The sequence below is a fragment of the Camelus ferus genome, chromosome 34 (assembly GCF_009834535.1).
Source record: "Camelus ferus isolate YT-003-E chromosome 34, BCGSAC_Cfer_1.0, whole genome shotgun sequence".
NCBI lineage: Eukaryota > Metazoa > Chordata > Mammalia > Artiodactyla > Camelidae > Camelus > Camelus ferus.
In genome coordinates this window covers 17096621-17112532 of record NC_045729.1, presented here as the reverse complement: position 1 = coordinate 17112532, position 15912 = coordinate 17096621, and the positions used below count along the sequence as shown (strand labels likewise).

The window sequence follows — 15912 nt, the reverse complement described above, 5'->3', positions numbered from 1 at the left end:
TTCGGTTTCTTAGCATGTCTGCCTTTAGTCCATCCCAATGCTTACATTGCAGTATTTAGAAATCAAATACACAAACATACAGAGGGAGAAAAATCTACAAATTTGTTTGGGAATAAGATCCAGTGATGAAGACAAACCGCAGGAACACGCCCTCTGCTCCGTGGCCTCCGGGAGGGAGGATGGGAGTAAATGGAGACCTCGTCACGGGCCCGCTGCCTCCTCATACGGCCCAAGAGCGGGGAGCCTGTCACCGCGCCCACACTCGGGGCCCCGTCATTGCAGCAGCAGCTGGGAGGTTCTCAGAGGGTTCCGGGCAGGTGTGATCTCGCCCCTTCTGCTCCAGACACACCCCCAGCCCAGAGTCAGCTCACAAGACACAGGACAGGAGAGAGGGACCGCACCCCACCCTCCCCGTCTGCGGAGGGCGGACTCACCGCAGGTGAAGTTGGGTCTACACTCGCCGGGATTGGTCAGCATCAGCTGGAGGCCATCGGCACAGGGAGGCACCAGGGGCAGGTCACAGGTCACCAGGTCGCACACTGAGGGCCGGGAGAGAGGGATGCACACACCGCTCAGCGAGGCTGCTCTTGTCCTATTGTGAGTGGCCTCTGCACTACATCCCTGCTCACACGGACCTCTCCGGTTTCACGTACATGGTGATGATGAGATGGAGGTGGAGATGCAGACAGAGAGAGCTGATGACAGACAGATAGGGACCCCAGACCTCGGCCAAGTCACTTGAACACTCTGGACCTCAGGATCATCTTCTGTAAGGTGGGATGTCTACTTCACAGGGTCAGTCTCCATGTCGTGAAATAATGAAGACAAAGTGCTTGGCACATTGGAGAAGCTTAAAAATATCCATCAAATGAGGGCCTTGAACTAAATGACCCCCAGTTCCCTCTACTGTGAACATCCTAAGATTTACTTTCCATAAATTGCTCTCAAGGCAGATCCATCCCACCAGGGGGCATCTGCTTATCCCTGATAAATTTCATCAGCATGAAGAACTGTCTCAAGAATACGAAAATGAATACATGTATGTGCGTGTGTGACTGAAGCATTATTGTGTACACCAGAAATTGACACATTGTAAACTGACTACACCTCAATAAAAAAAATTAAACAAGAAGAACTATCTCAGATTATTTCTTTTCTAGATCCTCAGTCTGTCCCTTGATCCATCTGCTCTCCCTCAAAGGTTCGTATGGCCGCAAATTTCACTTGCCCGTGCTTTATGGCTTCATCTGTACAATCAGAAACACACTGGACAGGACAGGGACAGGGCGCTAGAGGTTTCTGGCCTGTTAAGCATAATTCCATCAGCTCTGGATTCATTTAATTATACCGTTATTCAGCCCATTTTGCACAATGTAACTTGCAAGCCTATAACAAACCCCTTTGACAAATAACTTGCTGAAACCACGGTGCCCATGTGCGGCCTCCTCTGCGGTCACTTTGGCAGGACTGGTTCCTCAGTAAATCCCTCGCCCTCCTCCCACCAGTGATCACTCCGTTCTCTGCAGGTAGAGCTGATGCACAACATTATGTGAGCCTCAGGCTTACAACACAGTGAGTCACAATTTTTAAAGGCTGTTGCTCCAGTCACAGTTACTGTAAGACACTGGCTGCCTTCCCTGTGCTGGACAGTACATCCTTGTATCTTACTTATCTTATACACAGTAGTTTGTAGCCGTTAACCCCCTACCCCTCCCCGTCTCCCCACTGGTAGCCACCACTGCTTTGTTCTCTGTACCCGTCACTCTGTTTCTTTGTTACGTTCACCAGTCTGCCGCATGTTTCAGCCCACACGTAAGTGATCCCACACACTAGCGTCTGACTTACTTCACTAAGCATGCTACCCTTCGCGTCTACCCATGTCGTTGCAAATGGCAAAACTTTCATCTTTTAATGTCTGAGTGGTGTTCCATGGTAAGTGTACACCGCATCCTCTTCAACCAGGCATCTGCCGATGGGCAGTCAGGTTGCTTCTGCATCTTGGCTATTGCAGACAGCGCTGCTGGGAACACTGTACCCCACCGCTTTTCATGCTCTGCAACCTTACACTCAGTAAGTCCCTGCAGGGTTTTTCTAGGAAGCAAATTGTTTTCCAGAGGCTACTCTCTCCAAGTTTTGGAAAGTCCACAGCCTGCTCCCAACCACCCGTGACATCGGTGGCATCGGTGGTACCCCTGGCTCCCCGGGGCGGGGCTGGGGAGGGACCTGGAGAAAGGCCGGGGGGAGGGGGCACGTACCACACTCGTACTCGGGGCAGCACTGGCGCGAGCCCTGGCGGAGACGGGCCACTTCACACGGGCCGCACGCGGGAGCTGGGGGAGAAGAGGCCGCAGGGGTCAGGGAAGTGGGTAACGGTACACGCTGTGGACTCTGGCCCACAGGCACCCAGCACAGGCCCTGCAGGGGAGGAGTCGGGCGTGGGCCCTCTGACCGTGGGTCTCCCCGCTGTGTCCTGCTGTCCCCCTTGTGTGCCCTCAGGAGACCGAGACTGAGGGCCAAGGTGGGGACGGGGGCAGGCTCACCCCAAGAGCTCCACCCCACGTGCAGGCAGGGGACCCCAGCCCAGAGAGGCGAAGAGGGCGGGGCTGGCAAGGAGACATCCACATTTGGACCTAGTCCACCAGGTCTGAAGACGGGGCGCCCTTCGGGGAGGGGCACTCACCTCTGGCTGTGGGGCAGGGCTGTGCCGTGCAGTTGACCCTCTGCCCGCTAAGACACATGCAGATCTGGCAGGGCTGGTGGTCCGGGACCCACGTTTCTAGGAACTGAGGGGAAAGGAGGTTCAGAGAGGAACCAGGGCACTGGGGACACAAAGCCCAGGCCTTCATGGAAGTCGGGTCCCCCCAACCTCTGGCTTGGTCTCCTGGGATGGGGGGCAGAGCCTGAGCCACGCCTGTGTCAGAGCCCCGCAGGTGAACCCGGGCAGGCTGACAGATGCTGTGGGGTCCCAAGAAGGAGGGGCACCAGGGGCGCCTGGGGAGACCAGCCCCCACCGCTTCATACCCTCAGGAAGGACAAACCCCAGATTTCAGAAAACGTGGAGCTCTCCTGCAGCCTTCTCTGATGGTGGCTCTAAAACCAAGCAAGGCCAGAAGTGCGAATTCCCGTTTCAGCCCGCTGGCCACCTCCCAAGCCAAAGGAGAGGCTGGGATGCAGCTTGGAGAGATTCCAAGCATTTCTGCAGTTGATTTTAGACTGTGGAGCAGGGAGAGTTGAAGCAGGGACAGCAAAACTTTCAGAATCGTGACATTATTGGGGCTGGGTGTGATTTTTGAGACCCATGTGCATTTCCAGGCGAGGTTCCTCCCAGGTGGTAAAGCGACGCTCTCAGGGCTGCACGCACCCCCACTACATGAGGGCTTCGAGGTCAGGGGGCCGCACCCCACTGCGCTGCTGCCTGGCTCCCTCCTGCCCGCCTGCCTCTCTGGATGGCCCGGGACGGGAGGCAGTGACAGCAGAGCCCAGACGGGGTCTCCCTCTAGACTCGGCCATCACGTGAAACTATGGTTAAATCGCCCCTGAATAAATGCATTCGTATCCAGCAGCTCAAAGTCCACTAAAAAGTTCCCAGGTCAAGAAGATCTCGCTTATTCCATCGGCTTCCCGGTCAGCATCAGTAGCTGAGAGGAAGGAAACAAGTGATCACCGAGTAAACCCCCTCCTACGAGCTGCCCACCCTGCATCCTCGGAGGGACTAAACCTCAGGTGCAGCCCCTTGGCACCCTCCACTCAGTCCACACACACGACAGCCCCCGCCCGTCGAGGGCAGGTGCTGCGTGGCAAGATTTAAGGGCTTTACGTAAATCACTCATCCAATCCCCGCCGCAGCCCTGCGACCGAGACATTCTTACTATTGTACCCACTTGTCAAGTGAGAAAACTGAGGCACTTGCGAGGGGTCACGTCGTCACAGCACAGAGCAGACACTGGGACCCACAATCCACCCTCCCCCAACAAAAAGCACAGAATATACATGCTTTCAAAGTGCACAGAGAACATTCTCTAAGATAGACCACATACGCGGACACAAAAGAAGCCTCAGCAAATTAAAGAGGATAGAAATTATTTCACGTGTCTTTTCTGACCACAGTGGCATGAAACTAGAAAGCAACCACAGAAAGAAACGTGGAGAAAAAAAAAAGATTGCATGGAGACTGAATAACAGGCTGCTAAAATCCCAGTGGGTCAACGATTAAATCAAAGAAGAAATTTAAAAATACCTTGAGGCAGAATCCGCCTTTGTTTTAACACTGGGCTCTGCTGCCTCCCAGTAACAAGTAGCATTAAATACGTTCGAGGTGCTTCCCTTACTCGCTGTGTCTTCCTTCCAACAGCCCTGCAGATGAATACGACCGTGACCTATATCAGCCAGTGATGACTCTGAGGCTCAGGGAAGGAACCCGGCCAGCTGGCACAGCCAGGATGTGGCCCCGGACACCACGTGCTCTCTCTCTCTCCAGACTGCCACCACCGGGCACGGCACGGACGCTGTGGGGCTGTGAGAGGGACCGGCACTGAGCACACAGTCCCAGCCCTCAAAGTGACTGACGTGTAAGCCGAAGAAGTAAGACTCAGCCGTGAAAAGTTGAGTGAGATCAGTAAACTGCGACAGGGCCACACCACGGGATACTGCTCAGCCATCAGAATAAACCCTGGACCACACGACAAGCACGGATCTGGAAAGTGTGATGCTGAGTGAAAGAAGTCAGACAAAGAGGAATAAACACTGCATGATTCTACTTCTATAAAATTCCAGAAAACATAAATGAATCTATGGTGACAGGAGGCAAACCAGTAGCTGCCTGGCGGTGGGAGATGGGGGTCGGGGTGTATTAAAAAGGGGCATCGGAAAACTTTTGGAGGTGACAGGGATTTTTGTCATCTTGACTGTGACAACAGTTTTCTGGGTGCACACTTGTCAAAACCCACCAAATTGTACATTTATATTTGGTGCTATTTACTGTCTGTAAACTCTACTTCAATAAACCTGATTTTTAAAAAAATAAAAAATAAAAGAGCCCTAGAGTGCAAAAAAGAGTTCCCTAGGGGTGGGGGCTCCTGAGAGGCCTCAGGGAGGTACACCTGTGAAGGGAGGGGAGGAGCCGGGCAAAGGGAAGGGAGAGGAACTCCAGAAACGCCCTTGGGGGTCCTCCCCGCCCACTGCAAGAGATTGTGCTGAACTTGGGCAACACGCAGCCTTGAGGCTTTGCAAGCAGGACTCGCCTCAAAGGGAAGGGAGTTAAACAGGGACAAGCTTGGCATGAGTGAGCAGGTGCAGAGGGTGGGACGAAGACAAGGAAACGAGAAGAGAGGCCGCAGCAGCTGCTGTGCCAGCTTCTCCAAGAGGCTGGGGCGGCCCAGGAGGGGCACAGGGCGCTGGACTCAGAGGCCCGGAACAGGGAACCCGGGCAGAGTCGGGGAGCGCGGGGGCACCTCTCCCATCCCCACCCTGCCTCCTCCCTGCTCTCTTACACTGAAGGTTGATGCCCAGAAAACGGTAAATCGTGGCATCTTTATTTAGAGTTTTAAATGGAAAAAGTGATGAGATAAGAAAGGAGATATATATTTATATATTGGGGTTTTTTTTCCCCGTTTCTAAAACTGAACTTTAGACACTGAAAATTCAGAAAGAAATAATACGACTTTCCAACTATCTTGGGCAACATCACAACAGATGACCAAGAGCAGGTGTTGAACCTCCTCCTTCAGGGATTTCTGTTTTCCCAGTAAGTTTTAATGAGGCAGGAGACAGAACCTATGGCCCCTGAAAAAGCCCTTTCTGGCGAGGGCTAAGCTGCTAGAAGCACCGGCAGCCAGCTCTCCAGCCGCACACCTGGCGGGTCGTGCAGCCAACCGGCCAGCAGGTGGCAGTCTTGCACCAGGACGAGCCGACCCCCGGGAGCCCCATCTCTGCCCCCGGGTTCCGGGGGGCCCGGGCGTGACTGTACCTGGGCAGGAGAACAGGTGAGAGAGTTGGCCGGAGTTAAAGGCTGACCAACGATGACACAAGAACACCTGCAGAGAACGCGGCAAGGGACACGTGAAGCCTCCAGAGCCTGAGGTCGCAGAAGGGACTCGGCAAGCCATCGTGCGCCGCCCTCCACGGCCCGCGCTTGCGGGGAGACGCGATCTAACGTCAGCGCTGAGCCCGCGGGGCACCAGGCACCAGAGAGGAAACGGAGGCTCAGGCGCGACGGCCGGGTGAGGGAGGCGTGGACCCGAGCAGGAGCAGTGACTGCCCTGCACTTGGTGGCACCCCACCCCAGCCCCACCCCCATCACCGATGGCGAGACAGCCTCTGGGCCCCTGGATCCCTTCTGAGCCCCTACAAAGACTCACATCTTCAGAGTGCATTTTGTAAAATAAACAAGAGCTATGGAAACTGGTAAATATTTTGCCTTCCAAAGTTCCCGCAGGAGATTTATACCCTGGGTTTATTTCCCCGAGGAAAAGTTTTCTAGGCTGTACTTTCTCAGTTTAAAGAAAATTCATTTAATGGAAATGTTCTTCATATGAGGGTTTGATTCTTTCTCTGCTTTGAAAGTAAAAGCTGAAATCACAGATGGCTGGATATCTGTTTTCGTCCATTTAAATTGTATTTTGTGAAACAACGAAAACCGGCTGTGTTCCCTGCATAGTTTTTTATTAACTAGTTTTATGTCACTTGATTTTAAAATACATTTATGAGACTTTTCTGTGTCCAAAGTTCTGCACTATTTGGATGCACTCTTCACAAGACTCCGAGGCATGTTCCAATGTGTTGGACGAGAGAGGAGCAGCGAAAGGGGAAGAGGGTCAGAGGGGAGGGGTGGGGAAGGGGGGGTGGAGACCCTAAGATCAAATTCACAAGCTTCCTGCTTTCAGGACCCTGCAGACATCTGACACTCATGGAGCCAGAAATGCAAACTTGAGCCTCCTTCTCATCACAGATGCCAAGGAAGAGGAGTGGAGACCACTTCTGCCTCCCTCTGAGGACACCCTGCCACCAACAGCAAACACCAGCCTGAAGCTACCGCTGGGTGTCACACCACGTGATAGTGGTGCACGTCACCTGAGCCCAGCGGGAGCCACGAGCTCTGCAGGTCAGGTTTTGTCCACTTGTTTGGGGAATATTATGGTCCAGTTGAAATCCAGCAGTAGAGGGTGACTGGGCTTCCCTCCTAGTTTACCTGTTACCCTGTGAGAACAAACAGGATCCACCAGGACAAAGCCCACAACAAAACAGAGTCGATGGAACCATCCAAGTAATAGCCTAACGGACGTCCTGCTTACACGGACACCCGGGCAGCTCAGAGCTCAGCTCACAGTCCCCGAGAGACCAGTGGCGGGGCTAGGACACTGTGGGGCGACCTGGAGTGGTGAATCGGAATCCCAGTGTTATCACCTCATGTCATCTGAGCCTGTTTCCTCATCCGTTCAATGGAACGTGTGATAATTACCCTACGGAGCTTTGCGGACAATCATATGAAATGGATGTTCCCTGGCTTATGTCAGGAACAGAATAGTTTATTACTAGAAATACTGTTTTCATCATTCCCCGGGTTGGTTAGCTAGCTTCACCATGAGTTCTCCTTGTAGTGATTAAACATAGTGCTAAGTCACCCCACCTGGTCGACTTAGGGATTAAGGTGCTTCCTGGGTGATGGTGGGGATGGTAGATCTTGGGTGCAGACCACGATCATGGACCACATCCTCCTTTGCTAGAAGCCAAACGTGCTCCCCTCTACCATGCTCTGCGGTATCACCTCCAGGATGAAGGACAGGACCACTCCCCACATTCACACGTCCACAGACACACGCTGCCCCAGGCCTGACAGTGTAATGTTGGCAACTCTGGAGACAGGACTGCCATCTGAGGCCAAGATGAAGGAGTTTGGTAAACAGCCTTTCAAAATAATGACTCCTAAAAGGCTGAAAGGATGGATGACTTCCAAGCAAATCAGCCCAAAGGAGACCTAGCAAAAGGGAAATTTCATATATCAGAAAGAGCAAGCCTTTTGGAGTCAGACAGATCTTCAAATACTGACTCCAACCTCCAACTCCATCACTTACAAACTGAGTCCATGGGCAAGGTACCAAGCTCTCCAAGCCTTCGACTCCTCGTAGATGTTCTGTACTTACGAGATGATGTAACATACACCAGTGTGTCCTGTGGAACCCTAGTCCGAGGAGATGCTGCGTGCGCGCGCGCGCACACACACACACACACACACACACACACACACACACACTGATGCTCACACTCACTCCACCACACAGACAATTCCATGGTCTCATTAGTCTGAGAAGCTGGAGATGCTCTTCAACACCTGCAATGTACCTGAGCTCATTAAAAGCTCTAATAAAAAAACCAGTCTCACTTCCTTATTAGCTCGTGTTCTTTAAACCTTCTTGCCCACAGGTAACCATTAATACCCTGCCTGCAAAACACACCTTAGAAAAACGCTGAAATAATGAACATGTCATGCTTGGTACAATGCAAGGCACACCCCATGTCTTAATGACGGTAGACACCACCATGTAAAATACTCTTTTCCCACCCCCTCCTGGGTTCCTAGCATTTGACTTACGGGACTGTAATGACAAAATCAATAGTAGCAGTGATGCGTCCGGTGTTTGATCACACAGCTAACACATGACAGACCTGGGATTTGAACCAAGATGTGTCCGACTCCAAAGCCATTATGCCACACACCCTGTCCCTCGGAGACCCCTGCTGCCAGGGTTGGAAGGAGCCAGTCACCGGTGAGCACGGCCCCCTACTGAACCCAGAGGGAAGCAGCCCCGCGGGAGGCGAGAGAGCAGGGCCCCTACCTGGTGCCGGGTTCCATCGTCACCGACACACTGGGTGCAGGCCTCCTCGGGGACACAGCCGCCTTTCAGTATCACCTGGTGCGGAGGGCAGAAGCAGCCTTCCGAGGGATGGTCCCCGCAGGAGCTGGAATTGCCCTCACAGTGCTGGGGGCAGCGGGACTCACAGTGGTTGTACACCAGGGACGGCGGGCAGGACACAGCTGCAGGGGGAGAAGGGGGTCAGTCTCGAGGGTCCGCGCCCACCAGACAGAAGCAGGCACAGCGACTCAAGGTGGGGGACCCTCTGACAACCTCGCTGCGGCAGAAGCGGCTGGGGTCCACCGATTTTCACTCTCCCCGATGTCCGTAGAAATAGGCCTTTAAGCTGGTGGCACGTGACCGCCCATAACACAGGTGACATTTCCCAGCCTCCCTTGTAGCTAAGTGTGGTCCTGTGACTAAGCTCTGACCAGTGAACAAGTGCAGACTCTCAGGGCAGCTTCCGGGGATGGTTTCCTGTCAGACAGCTGTGCCTTCGTCCCTTTTCCCTCCTTCCTCTCATCCGCCGCTTGGAACCTGGATGTGATGGGGAGAGCTCCCTCCTAAACCATGAGGAAAGGGCACACCCAGGTGAGGGTGGAGCGAAAAACCGGACTCCACTTTGAGACCCAGAAACAGCTGGAGCCAGCTCCCTCTGACCAGCTGTGGGACAGAGAACTTCACTTCTCGCCTACGTGCAGCCAAGTTGAGTCCCAGCTGACGATGTGAACCTGTGTGCCCTTAGGAAGTTTCATGGTTCTTTTCTTTGAATGCAGGTATGTTTAATGCTTTAAAAATCCTCTTGAACTCAGACAGGGATCCGCAGCTCTGAAGGGCTGCCTCGGAGAAAAGGTACCAAGGGCCCACTTCCCCCAGCCGGGTCCTGCTCAGCCCCGCCCTCCCATTTTCACGGTGCCAGGGCAGATGGTAGAGAGGTTTCCAAGGATTTAGAGCACCGAGGATTTTCCTATAAATGCACAACAAATTGCCAGGAGGTAGATAAAGACATTAATAGGCAGAGAAGGTGCGGTCAGTAACTCAGAAGCTAACATTTCCCCCTGCAGGCAGACCGGAAGGAGGCAGCATCTTCCATACGGACTCAGAAAGCCAGCACTTGAAGATGCCTGGGAGTCATCTAGGCCGACTAGCTCACTCTGAGATGCAGACACTGAGGCCCAGAAAGCTGAGGAGAATAGCTGAGGCCCAGCTGAGCTGGGACAGGGCGCGCAGCCCTCCAGCCCCGGGCGGAAGCTGTGACGGCACTAGAACAGTAAGCCGTGAGACTCCGAGATGCTTGTACGGACTAATTTCCCTCAGGAAAAAAAAATCAGGGATCACATTAGAAACCGAGGGTGCCTTCAGCGCCCCCTGAGGGCAGGAGCCACATCTGACTCAGTTTGGGGATCCCCCACACGGTAAATCGTAAATGTGAAGTCCAAGCGAGGAAGCCGAGCTGGGGGAGGTGTCCGCACAGCAATCCTGGGCTGCTTGGAACTAAGCAGCCCAGGTGGTGTTCAGATGGCGAATTCCCCTCACATTCCAAAACCCCACCCCGGCCTGGCCTGCTCTGCGAGCCCTTGCTGAAGCTTGCTGCGATTCCAGCTTCAACGCGACTGGTCGTTCTGCACCTTGCTGGTGGCTGGATGTGTCTGACACACTAAAATCACATTTGTGTGAACTACAGAAATACTTATAGAAAGGACCACGCTTTCATTTACGTAGGAATTCTACATCCAAATGCTTATGCACCTGCCATCTTATCTGATCCTATGGAATCTTAGGAAATGCAGCTGTGTTGATTTTCATTACACAAATAAAGAAATGTGAGGCCCAGAGAGGGTGAGCAGGCCAACTGTCAGCTGGTCTGCACAGCACTCAGGGGCACCCATGGAGACTCACCGCAGAACTCAGGGGTCCTCCAGTCAACACACACCCCCTTGGTCCGACAGAGGTGGGCGTAAGAGGCGACTGCCTCGCACACTTTCTCCTGGTGGCAACTCTCTTGCTGGCAGATTGCATGAAATGTGGCCGGAGCCACAACCTTGTGGCACTCGGCAAACAGTGCTGAGAGGATGACGTGGCAGGGAGAGGCCCCGGGTACAGGACACTGCTCCTCGGGAACCGACTGGCACGTCTGCCCCGGCTGCTGTACCGTCCACTCCTGGACCAGCGTCCTCCAGTCTGTGGTGACCGTGCCATCCTTCAGCATGAAGTCATTGGCCCCGTTCTCATCACAGATCCCTAGAAAAACAGGAAAGACACAGTTGGGAGGCCAGGGTACCAACCCCTTGATGCTAAGACCCGGCCATTCTCCATCCCTGCCGACCTCTGAACCTCGCTACTGGACGAGTAACAGAGCAAGGAGGGTTTATGTTAAAGAGGAGAGTTGAGAAGATGTCCTTACCACAGAGACCGTACACCTTCGAGGCAAAGGTCTTCGGGCTCAGCTGCAGCTGGAACTCATTGTTTTGGGGGGTGAAGGTGAAGATGTGGCCAAGATGGTTGAATCTGACCTCATACATGATGGTCCCATAGACACTGACCTCCAGGTTCCCACCCGTGTAAGGGACAGAGACCAGTCTCCCATTCACCTCCACCTGCCCAAAGAAGAAAACAGCCCATCCAGAGTCATGGCAACGAGGACTCCTAGGATTTCACTCTTAGCCTCTTCCTGAAGTTCCCAGCGGGCCCTACACACTCGACTCTGCCGTTATCCACAGACCCGGATGCTTGTCAGCAGCTCTTCTATGATAAAAGGGCTTTGCAGAGCTTGGCAGGAGAGCAGGCTATTACAGTGCTGGACAGACAGCCGTGCATCTGCAACCCAAGAGCCCCGGGCTTCAGGGGAACCTTGCGTCTACACACACTCGGCAGGGAAGGATGACCCCTCCAGACGGGCTGGGGACATCACCATTCTGCCAGCTCATCAGGGCCCCGGCCCCAGGAACGTCTAATAGGACTGCTTTAAGAGTTTTGCTTTTTAATCTCATTTTATCTTATTTTGCTCACTGGCTCTTCGGAGACACCACTATATACATCATATCAAACATATTCAAGTGAACTCACATCCCACAAGGAATATAATTTTTGCTGTAAAAACTTGGAAGGCTTTCTAGCCTTTTGATTTTTAAATTTTTGGCTACGAGCAACCCATTTAATACATGATGAGCTGTGATTTTTTTTTCCAGCAATTACTGAGCCTGTTCAAGAATTCTTGCAAGGTGAGAAGATCTAACCTATGAGTTGGTTTTGCGTGATGGAATATTTACAATTTCTAAATGAACGTGTGAAGAAGTCGGCATAATGTAACCTCTTGTAAACGTCTAATTAAACATAGACTTTTATCAGTTTTGCAGTCTTCCTTTCAAATTTGGGGGCCACACGTTTTGTTTGGACCCGAGGTATTTTCACGGGCCCTGATCCAAGCCCTAAATACTTTCCCTTGGAAGGCTCGCAGGCCCTAGGCACTGAGCTCATGACGTCTGCTGGGTAACGCGCACTGCCGTCAGCCCCGATTTTCTACTAGTGCCAGAAACTGGCACTAAATTCACAATTTAATGCTACCTGAAACTGACCCTTTCTTCCAATCTGGGCCCAGAACAACATGAAGTCCCAGCACAAGGGGCACGGCGGGAAGCCCTCCCCTGCGAAGGTCGTGCTCTGCTAATCAGGTAGAAGGCCGAGTCCCTGACGGAAGCATCAGCCAAAACCAGCTGCCCCCACGTCGGCGTGGCTCTCCCAAGGTTCTGCTGCTGCCTCTCCAGGGGGCCCTCGGAAAGCGCTGCTCACCTGCATGTCGCTGCGGAGCTGGATGGAGAGGCCGTCGTGCTTCACCTCAATGGCTGTCACGCAGGCCTGCCTCGCCCCAGTGCCGCAGGCACCGCTATGGAGAACCACCTCCAGGTCCTGCTCCTTGCTGTGAAACAGGACATACGAGCAGCTGCCAGTCAGCTTGAAATTCTGTCCGTCAAAGGTCACGATGTGCCGGGTAGAGCTGCCGGTGCACACACCTGGGTGGGGAGAGCACACAATGGATATGATACCGTCCAAACTCCCTTACGTGCAGAGAGCCAGGTGTCCCCAAGTCGCGCACGGGAAACCAACGCTGAGAGCTGAATGGCCCTTGTGAAGCCATGCGGTCTCTTCCTCCTTTTTACAGATTTAGGAAACTGAGATTCTGGGAGGTGGAGTGGCTTAGGGAAATGACACTTGGCCATTAAATATTTTCCTGGAGAAGGTTTAAAAGGACAAGTATTACATTAAAACGTGGCAAATTACAGAACCATACTTCCAAAACATTTAAATGTGAAAATTTAATGATCTACCCTGCAAGGATGCCTTGGCCCAAGAAACAAAGCTAAGTTCCGGGGGTGTTACGACTCGCTGAAACCATGAGGTCATGATCTCACTGTAAAGAACACAGTCCTTTCAGCTGCCAAGTGACTAATGGTACAAGTGGCCATGTCAACTTGATCCCTGAAGAGATGGTGCAGGAGAAATATTCCTGAAGCCAAAACAAATGGTCGGGTCTCAGCACGCCACTCGTCTGCCACTCATTCACTCACACAGTCAGCAGGTCCTCAAGGTTCCTATTAAAACACCACTTGGGAAGACTAACCGTCTTGCAGCTACAGCAGATGATTCCATAAACCCCCCACTGGAAGGCATGATTTGAAAGCTATTCTTGGACTTATACGGAGTTAGGGATGAGTTTTCCAGCCAAACCATGACCACATCAACAGCAGTGGGTGAATGGAAACCCGAGAACTGAGAGGCCGAGGCAGCGGATCAGCGAGGCCACACTAACGTCCCTCGCCCTCAGCCAGGCTCCGGTGGCCTCCACCCGCACAGGTGACTGGGGATCGAGGCAGCACAGGCAGTGTGGTGGGGAGGGAAAGGGGGCTTTGGGGCGGTCACCTTCTGCACAGTCAGGCTAAAAGCACCACTCCCTTAACACAGTCCAGCTGGGGAAACAAAGGACTCACAGGGGCAGGTCCAGCGGCAGCCACAGGTCTCCTCCACCCGGATAGGGGACTGGCTGTTGGGGCAGGAAGGCCGTGGCCCCTGGTCACAGTTGACCCGATGGCTCTTCAGCAAGGTCTGGCCATCTGGCAGGCAGGTCACTGTGTGGCACTGATCCGGCAAGGTCCAGACGTCCCCGGGCTGCAGAGAAAGAAGCAGATTCAGGCAGGGACTAGAATGAGGCACTTCGACATCCACCAGGCAACTGACCCCTCAGAAGACAAGGAGACTAGGACGTGGGCCTAAATGGCAAGAAGACAGGATGCCGGAGATGAGATTCACCACCCACTTCCCCCAAAAACAAGCTATAATGGTCAGAGGGAGCAATGGACCAAGACCACAGTGGGAAAAGGTAACCTGGGAACAAGGGCCCCAGCACACATTCCAGATCTTTCCTTCAAAGTTAACAGAAAGGAGCTTACCCTCCTCTCACCCCCGTCCTCATCCACGCAGACTCTGACGAACTCTGAAACAGACCCAAGTCAGGCCTCCGCTCCCCACCACCCAGACATCCCGAGCTGCTCGCAGCATCCGCGCGGGCCGCCTGGCCAGCCCCGAAGTCGGACTGACTCTGAAAGGACTGTGCGTGGGTTTAGCGGCGGGGGGTGCAGGCGCACGAGATGCGGGGCGGACGTGGCGCGGGCCTCCGGGCATGCCGGGTGCTTGCTAGTGACAGCACAGCCAGCACGCCAGGAACCACGAACCCCGCCTCCCTTTCCCCCTTCCTGCGCAGACCGGGGCCTAGTGAGCGGAGGGGCACGAGGCAAGAGGCTGAAGGCCTGAGAGGGAGCTTGCAGACTCCTCCCAGGCGAGCCCTCAGCTCGTCGAGAAGGGCGAGAACTCTGCACTGGGTTTTGACCCACAGCCAATTACATTAGGAAAATACGTAAAACTAGGTTTAAAAAAAAAAGGTGTAGTTAAAAAAAAAAAGATTCTCATCTTAAATCAACTTAAATGATGGCAATATGATGGCAGAGTCTATGTTGCTGTATTTCTTTTTTCCCTTATCTTTTCATTTACAAAAATTAGTTTATTCTTAGTTTTTTCTTTGGGGGGGAGGCAATTCCATTTATTTATTTTAGCGGAGGTCCTGGGGACTGACCCTTGAGCGTGCTAAGCACACGCTCCACCACTGAGCTCTACCCTCGCGCCCTTCATTTCCTTTTTTTTTTTAAATGAAGTTTATGGCTGATTTACAATATTGTGTTAGTTCTCAGATGTGCAGCAAAGTGACTCATATGGTTTTTCAGATTATATCCCATTCTGGGCTACAATAAGATGCTGAATACAACTCCCCGTGCTCTACAGTGAATTTTGCTGCTTTCCTGAAGCCCTCTCTGCCCACGCTGCGGGTGAGGATGGCACGGGGAAGAGGGCCCTGATCTGAGGATGCTGGGGGTCCCTGCTTCCGTCCTCACTTCTTGGTCTGACAGCCTCTGCACAGGCAGGCGTGGGCTTTCTCTCACATCTGAGCGGACAGCTGGGATGGAAGAAGGCCCCCACACACACAGCTTTCTTACGGCCTCCTGGAGGTTTGTCACACGACCTCCCACGAGTAGAAACTTACAGGTCCTGGTCTAAGAAAGCATCTTCACTCCAGGCCAAATCTTGTGCCTGGGCACCCCACGTCTCTGGAATGGGTTTTGTTTTTGTTTTTGTGTTAAGAGGGACACAACAGATACGTAAGACTCACCAGAACACAGCTTGTGGTGGAAGGAGTCGCCCAGGGTGACCATGGTGGGGAGGTCTTCGATTCGCTGGAGCTTCAGCACGTTGGAGCTGGCCCCTGGGCCTGCCAAGGTCCTCAGCTGGGCTGGGTCGTACCGATCCCCAATTCCAATGGGGAACACTGCCACTCCTAGAGTTAGCAAAGGAGCAAGAAGGGGTCTGTGTCAACCTGCTTCAGAAGGAGCTGGCATGAAGCTGTACCCAGCACATGTATAAAGCTTCATATTTCCCAGACTGGTCACTTACACCGACCCCGTGAGGAGGTCGTTTGGTCAGTCAGCAAACATTACCGAGCTCCTACTCTGTGTCAGGT

At 53.2% G+C, this 15912-nt stretch overlaps 1 protein-coding gene across 1 annotated transcript in view; it reads right to left on the bottom strand.

Annotated features, from left to right (window-relative positions):
- VWF (von Willebrand factor) overlaps positions 1-15912 on the bottom strand; it is a 114458-nt gene that overhangs the window by 18004 nt on the left and 80542 nt on the right. Inside the window, 10 exon segments of the mRNA XM_032473470.1 lie at positions 435-539; positions 2256-2330; positions 2681-2783; positions 8832-9031; positions 10749-11090; positions 11254-11446; positions 12639-12859; positions 13835-14012; positions 14294-14337; positions 15565-15729. Of these exon segments, the coding sequence (XP_032329361.1) occupies positions 435-539; positions 2256-2330; positions 2681-2783; positions 8832-9031; positions 10749-11090; positions 11254-11446; positions 12639-12859; positions 13835-14012; positions 14294-14337; positions 15565-15729 (1626 nt within the window).